At 50.8% G+C, this 22342-nt stretch overlaps 9 protein-coding genes across 9 annotated transcripts; 2 read left to right on the top strand and 7 right to left on the bottom strand.

Moving 5' to 3' along the window:
* Window positions 1–98: 98 nt before the first annotated feature.
* On the bottom strand, window positions 99–3002 carry J4E82_007739 (uncharacterized protein; the record flags this gene model as incomplete). The annotated part of the gene is made up of 2 exons (XM_051733981.1): window positions 99–1994; window positions 2055–3002. 2 exons carry the CDS (start codon window positions 3000–3002, stop codon window positions 99–101), a joined length of 2844 nt encoding a protein of 947 aa, XP_051586270.1.
* Window positions 3003–4354: 1352 nt separating this feature from the next.
* On the bottom strand, window positions 4355–6006 carry J4E82_007738 (uncharacterized protein; the record flags this gene model as incomplete). The annotated part of the gene is made up of 3 exons (XM_051733980.1): window positions 4355–5038; window positions 5093–5399; window positions 5450–6006. The coding sequence occupies 3 exons, from the start codon at window positions 6004–6006 to the stop codon at window positions 4355–4357; spliced, it is 1548 nt and encodes a 515-aa protein (XP_051586269.1).
* Window positions 6007–8317: 2311 nt separating this feature from the next.
* Window positions 8318–9130, bottom strand: J4E82_007737 (uncharacterized protein; the record flags this gene model as incomplete). Its single annotated transcript, XM_051733979.1, has 1 exon — window positions 8318–9130. The coding sequence occupies one exon, from the start codon at window positions 9128–9130 to the stop codon at window positions 8318–8320; it is 813 nt and encodes a 270-aa protein (XP_051586268.1).
* Window positions 9131–10341: 1211 nt separating this feature from the next.
* Window positions 10342–11136, bottom strand: J4E82_007736 (uncharacterized protein; the record flags this gene model as incomplete). The annotated part of the gene is made up of 1 exon (XM_051733978.1): window positions 10342–11136. One exon carries the CDS (start codon window positions 11134–11136, stop codon window positions 10342–10344), a length of 795 nt encoding a protein of 264 aa, XP_051586267.1.
* Window positions 11137–12707: 1571 nt separating this feature from the next.
* Window positions 12708–13704, bottom strand: J4E82_007735 (uncharacterized protein; the record flags this gene model as incomplete). Its single annotated transcript, XM_051733977.1, has 2 exons — window positions 12708–13432; window positions 13482–13704. 2 exons carry the CDS (start codon window positions 13702–13704, stop codon window positions 12708–12710), a joined length of 948 nt encoding a protein of 315 aa, XP_051586266.1.
* A 1972-nt stretch (window positions 13705–15676) lies between these two features.
* On the top strand, window positions 15677–16303 carry J4E82_007734 (uncharacterized protein; the record flags this gene model as incomplete). Its single annotated transcript, XM_051733976.1, has 3 exons — window positions 15677–15763; window positions 15814–15940; window positions 15990–16303. 3 exons carry the CDS (start codon window positions 15677–15679, stop codon window positions 16301–16303), a joined length of 528 nt encoding a protein of 175 aa, XP_051586265.1.
* Window positions 16304–17217: 914 nt separating this feature from the next.
* J4E82_007733 (uncharacterized protein) lies at window positions 17218–19489 on the top strand (the record flags this gene model as incomplete). The annotated part of the gene is made up of 6 exons (XM_051733975.1): window positions 17218–17409; window positions 17485–17845; window positions 18086–18707; window positions 18800–19095; window positions 19143–19340; window positions 19395–19489. 6 exons carry the CDS (start codon window positions 17218–17220, stop codon window positions 19487–19489), a joined length of 1764 nt encoding a protein of 587 aa, XP_051586264.1.
* A 63-nt stretch (window positions 19490–19552) lies between these two features.
* On the bottom strand, window positions 19553–19958 carry J4E82_007732 (uncharacterized protein; the record flags this gene model as incomplete). The annotated part of the gene is made up of 2 exons (XM_051733974.1): window positions 19553–19733; window positions 19780–19958. 2 exons carry the CDS (start codon window positions 19956–19958, stop codon window positions 19553–19555), a joined length of 360 nt encoding a protein of 119 aa, XP_051586263.1.
* Window positions 19959–21504: 1546 nt separating this feature from the next.
* On the bottom strand, window positions 21505–21978 carry J4E82_007731 (uncharacterized protein; the record flags this gene model as incomplete). Its single annotated transcript, XM_051733973.1, has 2 exons — window positions 21505–21791; window positions 21840–21978. The coding sequence occupies 2 exons, from the start codon at window positions 21976–21978 to the stop codon at window positions 21505–21507; spliced, it is 426 nt and encodes a 141-aa protein (XP_051586262.1).
* Window positions 21979–22342: the final 364 nt, after the last annotated feature.

Here is a 22342-nt window from a genome sequence, read left to right as displayed (position 1 = left end):
TAGCCCACTCACGGGGTGGGGTCTGGAGTCTCGGGTGTATTTCCTGGACATGAGTCATGAAAGGGTTTTGGTACATGAGCTTCCATATCTCTTCTCAGCTACGGTCGTTTTCCATAGCTCGCCGCTACTGTTTCTAGGATCTCATTGCAAAGTGCTCTCAATTCTTGCTGCTCCCTTGCGTTTTCCAGTGTCGGTGAAAATTCCAACCATTGCTCCGCCTTCTCTTTGAGACGCGTTCGGTAGCCTCTAGCGGTGAGATGAGGAATGATGGCATTGGGGTCGCTGGGATCGAAGGGTACGAATACAGCACCGGCGCGAATCATGATCATTGTTATCTCGGCAGACTGAAGAGGCGCAAGAACTGCATCGTCTTTCATGTGCTTAGACTGCATCCATATGTCCCAACAGGTTCTTGTGTCTTTTCCGTTCAACGCGATGCTCTGGTTTGGACCGCACCCAGAACGGACAAGATGACCGATCATGATTGACGAGCATGGGTCTCCTTCATGGAGAGTCAAGGGCTTCTTGAACGCGTGATATAAGAGTGTCTTTTCCGAGTTCCCTCCCGATCTGTGTGATCTCGGTAGGGCGTTGAACTTGCGCACACTCTGACTTTTGACGAAAGTAGTCAGATCGAGTTCTACAGCCAGCATGGAAGCAGTCTTCTGCATTAATAAGGCAGGCATAAGGGAAACCTCTCGTTTCTCTTTGCTTTCTCCACGATACGTAAGCGCAAATGCGAAGCTGTTGAGTAGATGTGGCAAGTTTGACGGCGAACTTTCTTCAACTTTCCGCACGTAATTGGAAACGACCAAGAGAGGATCATGGTCTTCGTCCTCTAGTCCTTCGTAGAGATACAGTTCGTAGCAAGACATGTACGCAAGTATAGTATTGGCGTCGAACTGACGTTCATGGATCTGCAAGCAGTCCATTTTCCAGACATCTGGAACACTAAGATATTCGAAAACCGTACGGTGCATAAAGTCGATAGACGGGGTCTCGTCGGAAACAGGTGTTTTGAACTCCAGAAGTCCTCTGCACCGACTGCGTAGGCGGCCTTCCAATATCTTATATTTCTCTTTCCGTTGGTCGAGCGAGAATTGAACGAAGTTACCCAATTTTGATATGTCCATATCTTGCACGTGAGCCCAAGCTAGCCCAAAGGCACTTATTTCAGCTTCAATCTGCAACAGTCGATTTACGTAGCAAACTCGCAGGAGTTTGGCAGCTTGTTGGAGGTAGCGGGGAGGCAGGCCATTAAGTATGTGCTGGAAGAGACTCTCTAGTTCCGGTGGTAACTCATCGACGCGACGTCGAAGCTCTTCTTCATCGTCGTAAGCCTCGAGACCCTCGATAAGTGCGCGGCATGCTAGCACAACCCAGAGGAACACACCATCCGCTTTTCTTCGTATATCATTCACCAGCCTTTGGACAGTCTTGCCACTCAGATAGCTATGCTCTGCGGTGTAGGGGTGTGCCCGCACAACGTCATTGATATATGTCGCGATGTCCGATGCTGTAAGGTCTTGTAGCCTCAGCATGGGAGCTGACGAGAACGCTGCGACACATGTATCGATAGGCCTGCTTGAGACCAGTATTTTGATATGTGCGCTAGTGACGAGACTCTTCACGAATGATATGCCATCTCGGTGATTGCCGTTAAACTCATCGAGGCCGTCAATGAAGAAGGCAAACGCTCCTTCTGTGGTTTCGGCGCAGACTCTCTCGAATGCAATCTTCGTTTCAGCCTTTGACGGGACTTTCAAGTCGACGACACCGATTTGCGCTTCTTGCCACATGTCCGGTAGTACTGCAGGGATTAGTCCCTGGTTTTGTTGGAGAACATGATATAGCAGCCCTCGAGCAAGTCCTTCCTGGGAGTTCTGCTCCGAAGATCCAATGTTCCACAAGAAGAATGAGGCCACGGTCAGTTTTCGGCCGGATGCCCATTCGTTCAATAATGACATAATCCTGGGGTGGTTGTAAAGAAATTTCTAAACGTCGAAATATGATATAAGTATGTATACTGTGGTTCATGTAGAAAGATCACTGACCATCAGCGTGGATTTCCCGCTACCCGGTTTACCATGTATCCAGTAGATACCATGTCCAGATCGTAGCCACTGGCCCAGATCATCCCAGACGACGCCAGAAGCGGGAGGATTGATGGCCCACTCGAGAGTCTTCGAATGAGCTTCGGCGATGTGGTTCTTCCTGTCATCGATCAAACGGAACCAAAGGCGGTTAAGAATGGATCGAGTGCATTCTCGGTCGATAGTCTGCGTAGTAACATCGATAAGATTACTGTCCTCGAATACGGAAGCATTCATAACCTTTCTCAATTCGCGAACGCTCTTAAGTTTTTTGATCTCATTCTCCAGTACGATCTGATGAGACCAGCCAAGTTGCAACGGAGGTATGACCCTGTCTAGGTCCATGAGAAGATCCGATAGTTTTCGAACGAGACTTTCGAACTGTTCTTTGTCTTTGATGACCCATCTGACCTTATCCGAGGTGCGAAGTCTGCTTTGACTATCTGCGTCGGAAGGAGTATGTGAAGAATCAGTATGGTCGTGTTGAGGGGCTGCGTGGTTGTGCAATTTCCAAAGACCCAGCGACTGCTTGCTTATGCGCAAACTCAAGCGACTGCTGAGTGCCGTTGAAGTTTCAGCTGCTTCCTGGATATTAGCCGGCCTCACACCATAGCGATCCTGTAGTAGGTGCCCGTCCTGCAAGAGCTGAATAATGCATTGAAGACCTGACTGGATAAGATCCTTAAGGTATGGGTCCTTCAATCGTGTATCGTACTCTTTGTTGTCGTAGAGCTTGAGCCGTTCCGCCCATTGTAACAGTAATGTTCTTTGGAAATCGAGTCTGGTCGCAAGATATGAGTAATCCTTCCCGATAGATTTGGCCGCCCCAAACTGCGACAAAAGCGTTACACAGTCTTCGAACACTCCGACTAAAGCAAGTAAGCCGACGGTAAGACCGACAGCTTCCATAAGGACGAAAGAGCTGTTATGCTCTCGATTCCTTTACTGACACGTGTAAAGGTAGGAATAGCGATAACGTTCAGCGGTCGTTTAGGTAAGGTTGTTGTATGATTGTAACCATACAGTCATGTAAATTGCCTGGCGTAGTATCGAAGCGATTAGACCGTAGGGAAGAATGTTGCATGCCTTCTCAGCTGAGTCGCCGACGAGCCTGTGTCTTCTACATCGTAGGATGACAAGGTGTGCTGAAGGCTGAATCCGCCTGACCCCGCGACTGCGCAATGCGTCAAGAGGCGGCCGCCGCTCACTGGCTGCATGTCGTAACACCACAGGCGCCACTTACCGCAGCTGTTTCTGCCTCGCCTTCAAGTCAAGCTGCGCGGTCATGGTTGAAAAGCTACATCGCGTCCAGCACCAAGTAAGATGTGTTTTCGCGTGTCAAAGACCAGGCTGAGAATCGGTCGCAGATGCTTCTGCTGCACCTTCGTCCTCTAGTCAGCATGTCTACGACGCCTTTTCGGTCGAGGATCTCATTAGGGGCGGTGATTGCGATCAATGTGTAATTGTGCGCGCGAAGGAATGGAGTTACACTGGATCAAAGCAGACGTGAGTGTTAACTTCTTAGGCGCGAGCTCTCGGTCGCAGACGGCGCGTACCAGCCGCGCTAATGAGCCAGTGTGTGGCGCAGAGTGTGGCTCGAGCAGAATCAATCCAGCATCGGCCAAAGCGCCGCACCACTAATGCGTACCGAAACCTACCACCTTTCCGAACGTCAAAGTCCTCGCTACCAGACACAAATGATACATGGCACCGGTAAGTTCAAACTACACCTGCCACCCATCACCTCATCCTCGCACTTGCAGTCGCGCCCCGCCCATCCTTCGGTATACCCAGTCAGGCATATGCAACGATCGGACCATTGCTGTTCCGACATGACTCGCGCCCCAAACAAGGCATCCAATGTCCACCCAATTGCAGTAGTCGGATCTGGGCGATCTTGGTGATCTTGGTATGAGCACGTGCGGAGAGAATGAGTGTGGGTGTGGGTGTGTGGAGATTCTGAGCTTTATGAGGCTCTGCTCCGTGTTTTTATGGAGCGCGCGGAGTCTGCAGAAGGGATGGCATGTGACCTGAAATAAGCTGGACATGTTCTGTATTATTGGAAGGTAATGCCTGATCGTTTTTCACATCACAAGGAAATCTTGGGGAAGTGGGCAAGATTTATTGTTTCAATGTTCGTATTCATTCATCATATCTCATGGTCGCAGTGACCTAAGTGGTATCATCTCGGGTTCAACCCAACGGCTCGCGCCGCGTACAAACTCTCTGCACTGCAGACAAGACCCAGGCGAGCACTACGCTCAAGCCTTCTCGTTGTGGTTGGAGCCGTCAATGACCTCAACCGCCTTAGCACCGTCCTTCTCGCTGTGAATGCTGCCGGACTCAATGTCCTTAACAGGCTCAATGTTGGCACCGATAGGACCAGCCTCCTCGAAGTGACGACCCTTCTTCTCAGGACCAATAGCGGTGGTGACTGCGATACCGATAGCGATGATCGCAGTAGCAACACCCATGACGGGTCCATAAGCAGGCGACTGCTCGCCCTTCGCAGTGTTGATCATAGTGGCTTCAGCGACGGCGTTGACGATCTGTGCAGAGGGCGAGGAAATCATGTTTCCGAGTTGGTAGGTGATACCGACGAAGGAAGAACGGAAAGCAGGTGGGGACAGCTCGCTCAAGTGGATGGGAATGACTCCCCAGGCACCCTGGACGAAGAACTGGATCATGAAACCAGATGCGGACAAACCACCCTCGGTAGTGGGGAGAATCCAGGCAGGGATGAGGCAGCCGGAGATGAGAGCAGCGCAGACGATCATGCGGCGACGACCGAACCATTGCGAAGTGTATCCGAGAATGGTACCACCGACGCAGGCGCCAGTCTTCATGAGAATAGAGGCACGAGTGGCACCGGCGGGGCTGAGATGCTTCTGCTCCTTCATGAAGGTGGTGTAGCTGTCTTGGCTGGTGTGGGAGTAGTAGTTGAACTAGTTTGATGTTAACGATGGATCTTGCGTACAAGAATCAGTGGCTAAACTTACCCAAGTCATGAGGATGATGCAGTAGACACACATCTTCCACTCCTTGCGAAGCATTTGCTTTGTCTCGGCCCAGAAAGCACCAGGTGCCTTTCGGTGACCAGCCTTCTTCGCCTCGAGGAACTGCTTCGACTCTGGGAAGAGGACGCGGATGAAACCAACTGCGATAGAGAAACCGGCGCCGACCCAGAACACCGTCTTCCAGGTGTTGGTTGCGCCACCGACACCCAAGTTGGCACACGCGGCAAGGACGTAACCGAATGAGTAACCTTGCTGCAAGATACCACTCATGAGACCACGAGCGTTGACACTGCAGATGTTAGCATTTGCAAGCTAATTAGGGAGTTGAGGTCTACTTACGGGCAGTTCTCAAGGGCCATGGAGATGGCGTTTCCGTAAACACCTCCCATGAAGAGACCGAAAAGACTCCTGACGGCCAAAAATTGCTGGAAAGTACCAGCGTAAATGGTAGCAACCTGGAGAAGACCCAAGATGATCATGTTGAGAACCATGGGCCACTTGCGACCAAACTTGTCACCAGCTACACCGAACATAGCAGCGCCGACAGAGCGGAGAAGCAGTGTCAGGGTAATGGCAGTTGAGATGGCAGTGTTGGATGTGTCGTAGTAGTCGGCAAGCTTGGTTGTCTGGATCGACAAGGCGTGGAAGTCGAAGGCATCGGCAGTCCATGCAAGGAAACCGACGAGGAAGTATAGCCAATCCTTCCATCCAAGCTGAGCGAACAGACTGATAGGGTTCTTGAGAGGCTCTGGCTTCTGCCACTCGCAGTGCTCCTCTCCGTAGTCATTGCGAACGACTACACGTTGGTCCCAGGTGAACAAGTCCTTAAGACCCTGTTTGGCGGTAGGGATGATACCCTTCGCCAAGGGGTCCGCGGGGCGGTTGGTGCTTGACATGGTGTTGGAGAGACCTTGAGTCGAGCTTGAAGGCAATGAGAAGATAAGTAGACTGCCCTGAAGATGTAGGCGCAAGTCCGATCACACTGCTGGTTCCAAGATCGGAGACGGGGCAGCCATATATATACCTGCGTTTGCTTCTGGCTGATCGAGTCGCCTCGTAACGATACTACAAACGCCCATACCAGTCACCCGCTGAGTCTTGATGCGGGCCAAGCCTGCCAAGTCCGTCCATGCAGTCGTTGTTGGACGGATGCGCAGTGGATGTAACCATCTCCAGCATGCCAAGGTCACTAATTTACACTAAGCATTCCGGTGGGCCATCCTAGCGCAAAAGCGCAAGTGACAAAACAGAACATGTTCCGGGGTCGGATCGGACGTATCAGTGCGTTCTCTCGTAGCGGAGGAAAGAAGTGGGTGTGACGATCCTACGACGCCGTTGACATCTTCCCCACGGGGTGTGCTTTTCGAAATTCCCGCAACGTGGTAACTTTCCAACCACATATCTGTGCAACCACACCACCATGAACGCGTTGGTGTGTAGTAACACCGAAAACCGTTCTTTGCTTGTGTCCGACCAAGCTCCGGTAAGCGCTGGAGAAGCTTCTCGCGCGACTTGCTCGCAAAGAAGCTTCAAGCCAGTGAAGCAGCCACAAAACTTGGCGACTGACCCCGCAGTGAAGAGTTATGCCGCCGCGGGCTACCGAAGCTTTTGTCGCCTCGTTGTAAGCCAAGAGGGAAGACGGCACATACGATAGCCAAGATTCTTCATCGTCAGCCGAGCTTCCTTGAGTGGGCTTCTTTCGACACCCATCCTTTGTTCATCGCGACGTGTGACAACGTCCTAGCGCACAACATCAGCTATTGCTTACAATCATCAAAAATAGATACGGTCGACCTGTTGATCTGGGGATGCTTTTGCGTTATCAGCAGACTAATTATTGGTGCAAGGCCCGATGGTTCGGCTTGCGGTCCCTAGGGTTGGCGGAGTGTTTCGCGCACGCGGCTGGGTGAAAAGCAAGCCTGCACAACACTGTGAAAGTGAGCGGAGACAAAGAGGCCTTGGCGGTATAAGTCTGTCTGTTAAAATGACCTGACCTATCCCTGCCGGTGCGCGAAAAGACCAGATTTGGACTGGGGAACGGTAAGGATTGGATGAATGGTTGATGAATGTGGGGACGGCAAGGGCGATAACGTTTGGATGAGGGAGGGCGCGCCCCCGTGTCCCTCGCTAAATCCTACACACCACCAAGACTCCGATTTCAAACGCCGACCGGAGGACACTTACTCGTGAGTACTCTTGGGTGTGATAATAATTGCATAATATCGTATCCACACTTGTGGCCTGAGGTAAGGCGTGCGCCCGTGGAGGTATCGTGGCCTTGTTTCTTCACGACATGTGGTTTCAGTCCCGAGTCCTTGGCTGCACACGCCGAGGTTGTGCCTGAAATCATCCTTCGCAATAGTTGAATCTGGTATGAGCTACCACTACCCTAGCGGGAAGATTTACAGTGCTTGAACGGATGCAAGCCACGAACCCATCTTCACCGGAGGACCTACATTCGCCAAGTTGCTGAAAAGATAAGGGTGTGGCTGGTTCTGAAACGGCTGGATGCTTTTGCGCTACAATTGATAACCCACTTTCGCATGGTTTCTAGCACTCTAGCTCACCAAGAATCTAGGCGCAACCGGGGTATGGGGAAGGCGAAAATGCCGAACGCGGACTTTACAGCGACACCAATCACACGTCTTGCGATTCCACCCGGTAGCTGCTGGCCCTGCATATGCGGCTCAGTTTTGGATGTGGCAACTACTTCTAACCGCGGCCGCGAATCCATGCGCCTATGCGGATGCGGATGCGGATCGCTGAATTACCCCTTGGGTGCGTTCCGGGAACATTTCTTCTGGGCGATATCTTTTAGACTGATACGGGCAAGACAAGCGTTGGCGTCGTGGAAACGGGGTTTTGATGGAGGAGCTGGACGTGTTGAACAGTGTATGATGACTTTATGACCGCGATTGAGTATAGACTTCCAATGGTGGCGTGAGAATCACTTCGACAATGCCCGTCTGTTGAGATCACGACTGGATCTACTTCACTGGCGTACTTTCAAAGAGGAAAGGTGTTCATTAATCGCTACGACGTAGAGAATGGTCACCGAAGGATAAGTCCACTACTCACAGAATTAGCCCATTGTGTCAGACATGATCAATCAACTACGCGACCACCGAGTTATGATGTTGAGCAGAAGCCTACGTTCTCCCAATGGATACTACCGTGGTGATGCCACCATTCGCCCTCCTTCTGCCTCTAAGTTACTCGATCAGTCTTCTGCTTCTTGATCGCGCGGCCAAGTTTCAGAGTCTCACCACGCTTCTCGTTCTGTTTTGCCTGTGCTCTGGTAGCATCAAGTTTCTCAGCTGGGTTGGCGACAATACCCTGCAAACCGCTACCACCCAACAAGCTATCGCATCTGGTCTTCGACACCCTAAGCAATTCTATGATCCACGTCATACGATCCTCAAAAGTCCAGTTACGTGTTTTTGCAGCCTGGTGCCAGAAATTGGCGTCGAACGAATGGAATACGGAAGGTCCTAAGCGGTGCAAACGCTCTGCCAGATCTTCGATTGTCCAACAGAGGATCAACTTGTCTACAGGCAGGTAGTAATCAGGCCCTGTTAGAGGCCCACGCCAACGCTTCTGCAACGAGTTTTGGTTCTTTCGGCCTTGGTTACCTTCGATACCATCGAGATTGTTCATGGCGTTGAGAAGCATTTGAACCCACCGCTCACGGTCCTCGTCTGTTGCTGGAAGCGTCGCATCATCTTTGGGACAGTGCCAGTCCTGCGGCGGCGTTTGATTCATTGCTTGACTGAGGGAATTGACTATGTCGGACGGGTGAGGGTCAAGTGCAGGGGCTGTTAAGCCTTGATCAGGAGGTGGTGCTGCGATGAAGTTTCGCTGAGTAACGTTGTTTTGTAGTTGAGGTGCGAACGTTGCGGGCATAGTTGGTACAGTCTGACCGTTGTAGTAGCTATGTTGACCCAAGTTGAGATAGCCTTCTCCGTAGAAGTAGTCGTTGCTATAGGTCGCTGGACTGGGGGTAGGTGTATTTATACCCATGTTGGGAGAGGGCTGTTGTGCATACGAACCATATACTGCACGTGGTTGCTGCTGCTGCTCTGTGGATACATGTGGTGCACACTGATGACTCCAAGGGTTCTGCCGTTGCTGCTCTGGAATCACATGTGGTGCGTACTGACGAGCCCACGCGGCGCTTGTTCCCGTATTGTGAGGAGGGCTTGGAGCAAGATGGTGACCCCATGCATTGTGCTGCTGTTGCGGTTGTTGTACTAGGAATATTTGAGGCGGATGTTGATAAGTGAATGCACTGTGCTGTTGCTGTGATCGCTGCTGCTGCTGCTGCTGTTCTGGAAATACCTGGTGTGCATACTGACGGGCCCATTCATCCTGTTGCTGCCACTGTTCTGGGTATACCATTCTCAGAGCTGTAGGTATGTTCTTGTCAGGTACGGTGATACTGTTGACTAGGGCTGAGTTGCGTTTTTGAGCGATGAATGGCGACGATATCTAAACCAGAAAGTGGAGGATCGTTTTAATAATACAAGAAGTGCTGTGAGTGCACTCTCCAGAACAACGGCAGAAGGAACCATCACGCAGTCGATCGAAGTAGAAGAGTGAAACCTATTGCGATTTCACCAACCTCGAGCTGTGAATTCGCAGCACTATTGTCACCCCCAGAACATTAGACACGTGCGAAACTAGCATCAGCGGTGCTGGTGAGGTTTCATGGTCGTATAATGAACCAAGTCGTCTCGATCGAGGTAAGACATCGCGCACGATAACGGTGCAGGTCAATAATCTCAGTTTGATATTCGGTGGTTACATAGCACTAGAGATAGATAGAGCTCTGGACGTCGCAGACAGAAGGTGCGGGTGCTAACGAGAAGCACGTGCCACACGCGACTTGTTGATGACGTTGTTCGCAGATCGGACCGGAAACATCGTTCCTTCCCCATCACAAACATTTGCCTCAGCATTCCATATGAACCAGGTTGCCAAATAAGCAAGTATACACAGTATTGCATCCATCGCCACAACTGTGCATGCCGCTCTTATCCTAGAAGATCGGGCCATCAATAAACTCATGATGGAGGACGGACATCAGTATGCAAGAAACGTAGCTGCGCAAAGAACGAACAGTTTCATTGTAAGAAGAAAGGGGTCATATCATTCACTACGAACATATGAACATACTAGATTCGAAAGGAACTACCACACCACACTCATCCTGTCCATCAATCTACTGCCTACTACTCGTCCGACTCGCGAGCATCAGTCTTCTCCGCTTCATCGCTGTCCATCTCCGAAGCATCTCTCTTCTTGCCAGCGACAGCATCATTCCCAGTAGCCAGGTAACCTTGTCTATGGCCATTCGAATAATGATTAGTCTTCGTTTGTCTACACAACATGGGCGCATTCGCAACAACCATCTCCAAACCATCAAGTTTAATTAGACTCGCACATCTAGCCTTGCTCGTCTTCAACAGCTCACACACCGCGTCGATACGCGCTTTGAACGTCAAGTTCCGGTACGTGTACACGTTCTTGAGCTTTGATGGGTCATAGATGTTGAGAGACACAGGACCGCGAGTATGAAGATCGATAGCGATGGTGAGTAGATGCCAACAGATGGTAGAGATCATGACAGGTGTGATAGGGGACGTAGGCGGATTAGATGAGAGAGTGGCGAAGTGCGAATCGAAGTTGGCAACGGTGGCGCGGTCGATGCATTGGGTTATGTCGACGTAGGCGTCGTACATTCGACGAATGTAGACCTTGCGGGTTGCATCATCGTCATCCTTAGGTAAGCTAGAGTCGTTGACTGGGGGAGTATAGTTGTGGAGAATCACGCGGGTGGCTGCCGCTTGCTTAGCCTCCGCAAAGCTTTCGAATCCCATGGCTGACGGTACAGCCGCGGCGACGGGTTGAGTCGTTTGTGCCGATACTTGTGCTTGAGCAGGAGATTGTGCTTTTCGTGTTGCAGCTGGCTCCTTCTGCGTCCTATCGCCACTTGACTTCTTGAAAACCTTCATTTTGGTAGCCATTACGGACGATGGGAGTGCTGAATAAACTCCTGGACTATGATAGTAAAGCCCACCCAGTGGTTCTGTGGAAGCTGTCTCTGATAAAAGCGACGTTGTGTATTGATGTGCGGCGTACTGCAGCTGGTTTATATGCTGCACGTGTCGACCCCTTGGCACTGAATCGTGCTGCAACCACGGTGTTTGTGCCTGAGCATGAGACAGCTGCACGGGCTGTGGTGACGCATACGATCGTTGTAAGATGCCCAGAGGTGTTTGTGGCGGGTGAGACCCTGGAGGCCACTGTTGACCAGGTTGGGAGATTCTAGCGATATCAGCGGAACAAGAATCTTGCGAACGGGCATCAACTATGCGATTCGGATACGGCAACTGTGCTTGGTTATGTGAATCATGCTTTTGCTGAGAATCCGGCTGTCGCTCTTGCGCCATGATATCTCGGTCTTCGAGTACATACTTTATGCCTGCAGAGCATGATATGTCAGCGTTGATGGTCTCGTTGTCTATGTTGTCGGACCAAAGCCATCCAGTATAGCATCCTGCGCGTGTACAGTTGCAACTAGGGTATTGGAATCGTCTTTACCCAGGAGCGCATTTTCCATCCCAACATCACTCTCCTCCAGGTAGACAGTATTACACAATGTGTCTACATTTAGATCGTGAACCTTCGCAAGACGGCTTGGATCCTGAGTGTGTTGAGACATATCGTAGTTGGTTGTGTATTGTTGCTGTTCCGGTCGCATGTTTGGCATGGTTGCCATAGGCGGTGCTGCCGTACGAGTCTGGAAGCAAATCGTTAAGTGCTGAGAAGTTACGCGACATTGTGAAGTATCTCTGGGTGGGTAGTGGAACGTTGTGGTGAAACCATCACGTCGCATCGATTTCATAACGTGAAATCGTTGACGAATTGGCGCTCCGTTGAGGTGAATGCAAGAGAGACTGAGCACCCATGTCGCATCGATGGCGAACACGGCCGCAAAGTCATGCTGCTGTTGCTATCCACCTCATAAGCTTATTTCCATGATACTGTGTTGTTCTACTAATGAGGAGTCATCCATATGTTTTGCAATGCATCAGAACCCTTTTCACTATTGAGAGACATCGATATTAGACCCAAATACCTTCTCTTGATGATATTCGTATATGTTAGTGTGTAGCTTCGATATACATACAAAACATACATGCAAAGGTACTCAACATCTAGCAATATGGCAGACGCAAAGAACTCGATGGCAATGATGAGGAGAACAACAACATTGGGGTAAAAGATGATTTGTGTATACCAAGTGTGATGGACGCAAGCATCCAATATGCACATCATGACATCAGAACAAAAAGCCTCTCCCACGGTGCAACCCTAGGGTTTGTGATGTAGCACAAGGAGGTACGGCCATGACCAACTGATAAGCTTAAAGATCTAGGGACAAGCGGCAAACAGAACATCGGCGTGGTTCGCAAGAAGTGGCCCTAGAGCTCTTTTGAACTCTCGTCGAAACAGGTGGCGCTTTCAATGTATATTAAAGACATCCGGGTTTTAGATGGTAATGGAAGATGAAAGCGAGTGATTCGATTAGCTCTCAATGGAGCTTTCGAGTACCTTCTTGCGGAGGCTGCTCTACGGTGGTAGTACCGCCTGGGCGGGTTGTAGTGGTTGTTGTCGTGGTCGTGGTCGTGGTCGTTGTGACTGTGACGATGTTCCCAATGCCGGCATCGCGGTACGTCTCCCTGCGCACATCCTCATGGCTTGAACGACTTTGTAGTGTTTGCTGAGTCTGTTGTGGCTGGCTTCCTCCATGTAGCTCATCTCGAATAGCTTTCCTTGACCCTTCGCTTTGATCATATATATTATCTGGTCTTTTCAGTGTACTTTCTAAAACTTCCCTACGGGAGGATTCAAGATTATCCTTATCCTTGGAACTATCCAGAGAGCCTCTGGGCTTGCTCGTCTTCTCTGGCACAGTGTTGCCAATCTTACGAAACAAATATCGAGAAGAATCAGGCAAGGATGGTAGTATGGGCTGGACAACGGATGTTCCGGCGAATAAGGGGTGGTCGAAGAACCCCATGTGCTGAAGTGCGTGGGTAACAGCCTCACTTGAATTATTTTCGGCGTCCATGTAGATGGCTCCAATAATGGCCTCGAAGACATCTGCCACCGTGTTTGGAGACTCCCTGGCCGATCCTGCGTGGCTGCTGATTATGACTCGATCCAGGCCGAGGCTGAAGCCACGATCAGCGAGTTTCATATTGCTGACCAAATCAGGCTTCATATTATTCCAAGACAAAAGGGTGTGACGCTTGCCTACGATCATCAGTGTTGGGACAGGTTGGAAGATACAGTGTGAGATTACCGCGGTAGTCACGCGCCTGGTAAAACATCTTGGCCAATACTGCGTACATGGCAGCGTCTCCGACTAACGAGAGAGCCTGGTTCTTATCGACGCGATGGACAGCACCCGCGACGCGAAAGAGGCAATCGGGTGGCTTTATCTGCAAGGCTTCTGCACATAGCAGCTTGTTCTTGAAGACATGACCACTGATCATTTCCGTGCGCTCGATAAGGCCGTCAACCATTGGGATTTCATCAACCAGGCCAGGCGGGAAGCCTTCTTTCGCAAGAATAGAAGGATAAAACCACCATTTCCGCCTGTAGGTATTAAATTCTATCCTGAACTGTTCATACTAGTCAGTACAGAACACGCAAGATCGCTTCATGCATCTATATGCTCTTTCGAACCTGGAGTCACTTCTTGAATAATGCCATATTGAGAATGCAAACACCCATTTGTTCAAACAACTCATTGTGTTTGACAAAATGGTCGAAGGCGCCAAAAGCGAGCGTAATGCCGTATTTTGCCTGCATCTGCAATGCTGTAGTGCAGGGTGACTTCGTGAAAACCCAGCCAATAGCGGACTCAACGCCGGCAATGCTTAGGTCAATTCTGCCACCGGAACTGAGCATATTCTTTGTCGCAGTGTTGATGATCGCTTTGGGTATGGGTGGGCCAAGCGAACAAATCGACGGTAAAAGCGGAGATTGTACCTTTGGGTCTTCTGGAAGCCTGGTTTGTAGGGCAAAGGTCGTCGGTTTGTCCTCTGGTGAACGGTCTGGTTAGATGACTTCGGTCTTATCTCGCTCGGGGTCGTCTGGGGTACCATGGTTCCGTATCACTCGGCGTGGTGCCGTGGTTGTAGTGGGACTTGACGCTGCGTAGGCAGCGAGGCGTTGGTGCCATTTCTTTGCGGACTGCTTTCGCAACACTGCCTTACTGCCTGCTTGCGAGGCTTTCTTCGCGAAACCTCCCATCGCTGAGATGCGTGGGGATATCAGAAGTGTGGACGACCGAACAGCCGGTAAGATTGTTCGTGCGTGAAACGCAAGGCTTTGGTGTTCGAAAAATGTCAGACGCCGGTGTCCGAAGCAATTTCATTGGTTCCTTGCATGGCACGGTCGCCCCACCGATCCATTCTCACCAGCGCAACTGGTATGCCAATTCACAGCGCAAGCACAGTCTGCCGTGTGTTTTGCTCTCCCTTTCGCGATGGTTATGATCTTCAATCGCAATCTTAATTATGGCCATCTTCTATTTCTCCGAAAGCTTCGGCCTCCAAGCCTTGCCCAGGCCGGTTTTGCTAGCATCAAGGGCTCATGGTTTTGCTGTTGCTGTTGAGATTCTGGGCAACCTTTTAAATGTGCTGCGTCGCCCTCGCTATTATCCATTTGTTAACGCATTCGTGACTGAAATATTGAAGGCAGTTCTTGCAGGAGAGGTTGTCGGCGATTTAAGCTTCTGCGGCGAACGCTCTGTCCCCCTCGTTCAGCTCACGAAGTGTTGACTTGCGGGCTTCCGGTAATCAGGTGCCCTTGCAGTGCCTAGGTTCTCGGCGTGCAGTTCGGTACATCTTTATTGAATGCTATAAAATATTGGTGGCGCAGAAGGAGTGGAAAGTACAAGTAGACATTTAAAGTTCGCGTTACACGTGGCGGGGTGATCTACGCGGTTTCACATTATTCTGCGAGGGTGACTAGACTTTGTCGCATCCTGCGGTCCTCGAGTGATCATCTTCCCTAACATCACTTTGTTGCATAGTCTTACACTTGACGACGCGCTATTAACTTGTGTTTAAACGGACCGTTCTCGGTTATAAACAACATGTAGCGGGTTGTTTCTTCACGCCGCTTTCGCGTACGCCACTACCAATCAGGAGACTTGTCAGCCAGTAAGCCGATCGACAACTTAATTGCTATCTGGGGGGTGACACGGGCCCTTTCTGGGGACGTGCACACTAGATGGGCTTGAATGTTGACAGCCCTGCCAATCCGGAGGTCGAATGGTGGAACGAGCAGCCAATCAACTAGAAGCTAAGGATGATCCAGCCAGCCATTGTAAGTCTGGGTCTCTCTCAGGGTGCTGCCACAAGTCCGCGGATAACTTCAAAAACCGAGCCTCCCCTCGCTCATTCCATCTTGTCTCAGAAGTCTAATACACATTTCTTTCGTTATTCTCATTCTACAGCCGCTTCCGTGTAATAAACGTTTGCCAATATGCGCTTCTCCATCATCGCCGCAGTCGCTGCATTCAGCTCTACAGCTCTGGCCCAAGGTCTTCTTGACCAGATCCCGCAATGTGCTGTGAGTAATTGACAATGACTACTACCGAATGATAGCTAAGGAAGACACAGCAACAATGCTTCGGTGGCAACCTAGGCAGCTGCGGTGTTGCCGACATTGCATGCATTTGCGGTAGCAGTGTAATCAACGATGTATCTTGCTGCGTGTTTGCTACATGCTCGCAGGCGGATATCCAAAGTATGTCGCTTGCTATCTCGCAGTCTGTGCCAGCTAACAAGTTTCACAGCAACTACCAATTTCGCCGTCCAACTTTGCAACCTCCAGAATGTCGATGTGAACACGCAACCCTCGTGCCCGTCTGGCAGCGCAACGCCTTCTGCGGGCAACTCCTCTAGCGCTTCCATGACCTCTTCGGGAAGTGCCTCTATGACCTCTTCAGGAAGCGCCTCCATGACCTCCTCAGGAAGTGCCGCCTCAGGAAGCACTTCCATGACCGCTTCAGCATCCGCGGCAGGCAGCACCGGAGCAGCGCCCTACCAGACTGCAGGTGCTGGAATCGGTCTTGGAGTCGCCATGGTTGGATTGCTCGCTGCTTTGTAGAGAAGAACGGTTATTCCTGTACGCTGTTGGACACTTGTCCAGCACCCAACTTCTTGAACTGTAACTCCAGCCATGCACCCGACGCGTCGGGGACTAGAACGCTTCACGAGGCGTGCCTCGAGGAGTTCTTCTCGCAAAAATCGACTAGTCACGCGAAAGACATGGCCTGGCTTGTCCTTAGTATAATCCTACTTTTTTGAAACTTCTTCGTTAGCACGCTTGATGACTATAAAGGCAGCATTTGCTGAATCTTGCCACGGGTATAACATCTCTCTCTCTCTCTCTCTATGTCAAAAATGGTCCATCAATCGCAAAGACGGCTTGCGAGGAGCTTTGTTTCAAGATCTTTCCTCTTTCGGGGTCTCTCGTCAGACACAATTCTAATTACCTTGCGAGTCTCGATGGCTGCGATCCATAAGAGCCCAATCGAAGTGGAGGAGCCGCTTGTCCTCCTGCCCGTGAGATAGCCTGATACCCATGTTCATATGATGCTCACATAAGAAAATGGTCTGGATAGCTCTAGCTTTATCCACATATAATGTGAATGCCCAAATCTTGAAGACGTAGATAATCCATAAGATGACTATGTCTTTGCGCATAATGTGCCCAATCCGGTGCCCGTGCGGCTTAGTCTTGAACATTTGAAGCCTTGTCGGCCTCTAGTCGGAAGGCGCTCCGCCACCACTATCTGCCATTGGCTGCCTCCCACCGAAGCATATTGAGATTCCGCGGTCCATGGGGGGCGATCTCCACACCCCAGATCTATTGACCCTCCAACACCTCCGGCATCTCTCACTGTCAGCCTCCCTCCCTTTTTCTTCCAATCCTGTTCTTTTCGCATACATATCATGTAACTGCTTAAACCTCACACCATCAAACTGAGTTGATATAGGCGCTCATAAACTCGTGCGACAATGGGTCTCGGCATCCTCGCTGACCATGCACTCGAACGGGTCCCTGGGACCGCGCAGGTATTTGAAGGCGAGCAGCGGAGAGAAGTAGAAAGAAATGCAGGAAGTAGGACAGGAAGGCCAGATCTGAAGTACGATAAAACTGGGAAAATACTGCTTGTTCCGCAGCCGAGTGATGATCCGAATGATCCGCTTGTACGTCCCTTTGAACCTCCCAGTCTCGAAACGAGGCCTAGGTAAGTCCAACAAGGTTGACTGATGCGTTCACAGAACTGGTCTCTTCGTCGCCGCGACACCATTCTCCTTCTTCTATCCCTCTTGTCAGTCATCGCAAGCACCCTCTCTCCCATCCTCGCCGCCAACACTATCTCCCTCGCCATCTACTTCGGTCGCGACTTGACCGACATGGCGCTATTGACCGGCTACCACCTCTTGGGTGTCGGGGTCGCGGGCTTTCTTTTCGTGCCGTCAGCGCGTATCTGGGGAAAACGACATGTGTACCTTCTAGGCAACGTGCTGGTGGTGGTGAGTTGTGTGTGGGGTGGCGCGATAGGAAATCATTATGGTGGATTTCTGTGGGCGAGGGTGTTTCAAGGCGTGGGGTTAGCGCCATTCGAGGCGCTTGTTAATGGTGAGTTCCAAGGGCAGGAATGGAGGGCTCTGCGCTTGAGTTGGGTAGATGCTAATTCTTTGTGTAGGTACGTTTGGTATTTCCTATTTCGTATATGCTTGAGACGATGTCCGGATTCCTCTGTCATTGGAGTGACAGCTGTATGGTGCTCCGCTGAGACGACTCCAAGCATCGTCGCAAATCGTGGACATCTCTGAATTCTATTCCAAGCCTGTACTAACGTTACACGTCGACTTATAGCTAGCGTTGGCGATATGTATCACGTCCACGAGCGTGGAGTTCGCATGGCGCTGTCAAACTTCTGCGTCTTCGGGGGCGCGTTTCTCACCCCAGTCTTGGTAGGAGTGATTGCGGATCGAATCGGGTACCAGTGGACCTTCTATTTTGTCGCCATATTCGCAGGAGTCATGCTACCCTTGATGATCCTTTTCGTCCCCGAAACGGCGTTCAGGAGAGAAGAAAAATTTGACATCGACACCATGGGGAACTTGCTGGTTCTGGATGGAGAAGAAATGAAAATGTTGGGGAACAAAGGTCCGAACACTACATCACTTGAACACGACGCAGCTGGGGATATGGTGGAAAAGGGAGCGGAAAATTCTCCAGACCAGCAATCGACGGGCGGTCCGCCACGCAAAGCTACTTTCCTCGAAAGTATCAAGCCGTTCAACGGACGGAAAACAGATGAGCGATATCTGCACCTCCTTCTACGTCCTTTCTCACTGTTCCTACACCCGGGCATCCTATGGGCTTGTCTCATTCAAGGCACTCTAATCGGCTTCACGGTTCTCATCGGTGTTGTGCTTGCAGCGATTATGCTCGGCCCACCGCTTTGGTTTGGAGAGGTGGAAACAGGATACATGTAAGCCTCCTCCTCACCTCCTTCTTCCTATTCTCTTATCCACCCCGTCCCTATGTTGTACGTACATATTCTGACTCCATAACCTTATAAAGGTATACAGGTGCCTTCATCGGTGCACTCCTCGGCTTTGCCCTCACCGGCCTGATTAGCGACTGGTCCGCCAACCTACTCACGCGCCTTAACAACGGCGTATACGAACCTGAGTTTCGCATGGTACTCGTAATCCCACAACTCATACTAGGTTGCGCTGGTATCTACGGCTTCGGTTGGACCAGCGCAGATGCGGGGAAGTACGGGTGGTTCTGGCCTGATTTCTTCTTCGCGCTCGTGGTCATGGGTATGGTTTGTGGTGCTGTTGCCAGCGCGCTATATATTGTCGATGCGCATCGTAAGTCTCCCAGATTGTGTCGTGTGTTGAGATACTGACGTGTACAGGCGGCATGTCCATCGAGGGTTTTACGTGCCTCCTCGTTTTCAAGAATATATTCTCCTTCGCCTTGACATTCAAAGGCTTCGACTGGATTGTTGATGCTGGACGGCGGAGTGGGCGAGGTGGAGGTGGGGGGATCAAAGACCTGTTTGTCATCGTCGGCAGTGTGCAGGTCGCCATTTGTGCGTTAACAATTCCGATGTGTAAGTTTCAGCGATAGAAGGCGATACGATGACTTGAACTAACACATCTGATAGATATCTTCGGCAAGAAGAACCGGAGTTTTTTTCACCGTTATAATATTTTCTTTGCGATAACAGATTGGGTTGCGGATAAGCTGACTTTTTGGTAAGAGGGTGTCAGAAAGGCATTGTTGGGGATATTCGCTCTAGATCCATCAATGTGAACTTCAATCTTAACACACAGTGTAACCTCCATCCACCTTTATCTCTTGTCCAGTAATGTAGCTAGAGGCATCCGATGCCAAAAATGCTACCGTACCCATCAATTCTTCAGGTGGGCCCATGCGGCCCTGTGGGATCTTGGACTCCCATTCGGCCTTTAGGCTTGGGTTATCTACAAGAATCTGCGCCTTCCTACTCCCTGTCAGCTATCGTCTCTTACTCCATCACGAATACGCACATGGCCTGCTCAGTGATCATGTAGCCGGGGCTCAAGCAGTTCACTCGAATGCTCTTGCTCGCCCATTCAACGGCTAGACTAGCCGCGAGATGCCGAACTGCTGCTTTACTCGAGTTATACATGGCCTGCGGTTGCGGCACATTGACGATGCTGCCGCTGATGCTTCCGATGAAGATCATGTTTCCGGGCTTGTTGCGCGCCATCAAATATCTAGCAATTTCAGTGGCACAGTAGAATGTGCCTTCCAGATTGACGCCGAGCATTGTCTTTATCTCTTCAGATGTCATCTTGATGGCTTCTACGTTCTGACAATATCCGGCACAGGTAACTAGATTCGTAATTTCGTCATGCGCTCCGAGTACCTCGCGAATTGACTGATCGACCTCGGATTTCTTCCCAACGTCAGCGTAATGCGTTGTAATCTTTGGGACCCTGTGGGAAACTGTAAACGCGTAAACGCAGAGGGAAACCTTCGGACTGCTTACGGCTGTCCCGAGTGCAATTGCCGGAACTCTTGGGTGATCTCCATGGCTCGTTGAGTAGCCTCCGCTTCTACAAGTCAGGGTGACGATGGTCAGCACATAACGGTCAAGTGCTCCAAAGGTTGGGAGAAGACCAACTGTGAATGTCGACAATCGCGAGGTTGGCACCGCTTAGAACAAGCGATCGGCTCATAGCTAATCCTAGGCCTCTGGCGCCACCCGTGATAACTGCGGTCTTGTCCGCAAGCGAGAACGCTGGCAACGTAGGCCGAAAGGCCGGACTGTGTGTATATCTGGCGGAGGTAGTCATCCCACCTGGCGAGCGTAGGCGCCTAAAAGTAGTCTTGCAATTCATGATACCTAGTGGCAAGTGCTCCAAGGGAAAAGCGTTGAAAGACGAATGCAGCCGTGACCAGCAGGCACGATGGTTTCATGGAGGCTAGGGCTGCATCACTAGCTCCCCTGTTGCGGTATACCTAGGCCGTGCCGCAGAGCAAGCTCTCTTATCGGGCGATAGCGCTAATCCGTTCCTACCAGCGCAGCTAGAATGCTAATTGGTCGCGCAAGCACAATCTACTGTGTGTTTCACGGCGCATATAAACGATACAAACCAAGACCGTAGAGGTTTTTGATGGCCTAAGCGAAAGTGCGATTTATTCTCAAATTCGACTTTTACCACTGAACGAGTGTGTAGATTGAAGTCAAGTAGAAATTGACACGAGGAAGAAGATTTATTGCTGCAGCAGTTGAATGCGCCAGTTCCTGGACCACTACCTTTCCAAGACACACAATGTTGAATGTTGTTCTTGAGCGTCTCCTACACCTAATTCATTCCCACCAAATGATGCTCCAATGTGATGAGGCTGCCACACTGCTACCTACATGCTTGACGACGGATCAACATTCTGTGACATGCATCAGGAACCACACAGATGAGCCAAGTTGATGAAGGCGCAGTAGACTCCAGGAGCGCAGGCTCGTAGATCCAAGCGGGTGCGGCACAGCTGTCTCTGGAATCCACTCATCGAGCCATCCCCAAATTTTCAAAGCGAAGAAGAGGCGCCCTGTAATGGTCTTTTCCTTGCGTTCGAATCTTCTTACGAAGATCAAAACGCAGTGAGAAGTAGAACGAAGCGCCAGCCTTTCGTTGAGAGAATTTGGGGTTGGCTCGTTTGACAGAGTCCTGAGACAGCTAGGCCGAGATCTAGAAGTTTGCACGTCAGTCAATAGAGAGTTATACTGCTCAGGATGGGAAGAGTGGGGGTTGAGACGTTACCGTTAGGAGTGTATGGTCGAAGAAACCGAGTGAACGCATGACGCGATTAACAGCGTCATCTCCGCCGTCCTGATAGACTGCGCCAATGAGAGCTTCGAGTGTTGTCGCGACCATTCTGGGGGAGACGGCAGGCGTGCTATCAGCCACAATGACGCATCTGTCGAGGCCAGTCTGATATCCTCGGCGAGCCAGCGCATCGTTGCTCAGCATCTCGTTACGCAATTGTGTCCATTGCGCTTGAGAACGCACTCGCCCTGTGATCGTCAGTACCCCGCAGCGCTCAACGGGAGCGTGTTCCTTACCAGTCGAACTGCGAGCTTCAAACCAGGCGCTGCAGAGTACCTTGGCGAGAACTGCATCACCTAGGACAGACAATCTCTTGTTGTTGTCAAGGCTCTCAAAGGTGTTGTTGTATAGACAGGCGATTTGCGGAGCTGCCATTTGGACAGCCTCGACCGCGATGCGCTTGTCAGTGAACGTGTATTGGAGTAAGGTCCCGATATCGACCGCCTTCGTTTCGACTCGAGGTAGCATCGTAAGTTGATAGAGCTGAGACGTGTTGATCAATGGGTGAGAGACGAGATGGGAGATGGATTAGTTGGCAAGTGAGTTTCGCTTGGAGATGATCAAGTTCCTCTGCGAAGCTAGCGCAAGCTGCATGTGCTATAGCGATGTGCATTTCAGTGTAACATGCGGTAGTGTAGCAGGGGAAGATCAAGTTATGGACTGCCTTTCCTGTAAACTCAGTCACACCTTTCCAATGAGATCTCCACGGGTGCATCGCCAATGCTGTAGGAACGCCTTA

The sequence above is a fragment of the Alternaria postmessia genome (assembly GCF_024291825.1).
Source record: "Alternaria postmessia strain BMP 2775 chromosome Unknown scaffold_55, whole genome shotgun sequence".
In the NCBI taxonomy this organism is placed as follows: domain Eukaryota; kingdom Fungi; phylum Ascomycota; class Dothideomycetes; order Pleosporales; family Pleosporaceae; genus Alternaria; species Alternaria postmessia.
Note: the sequence above shows the minus strand (reverse complement) of the source record. Positions and strands in the feature narration are given on the sequence as shown.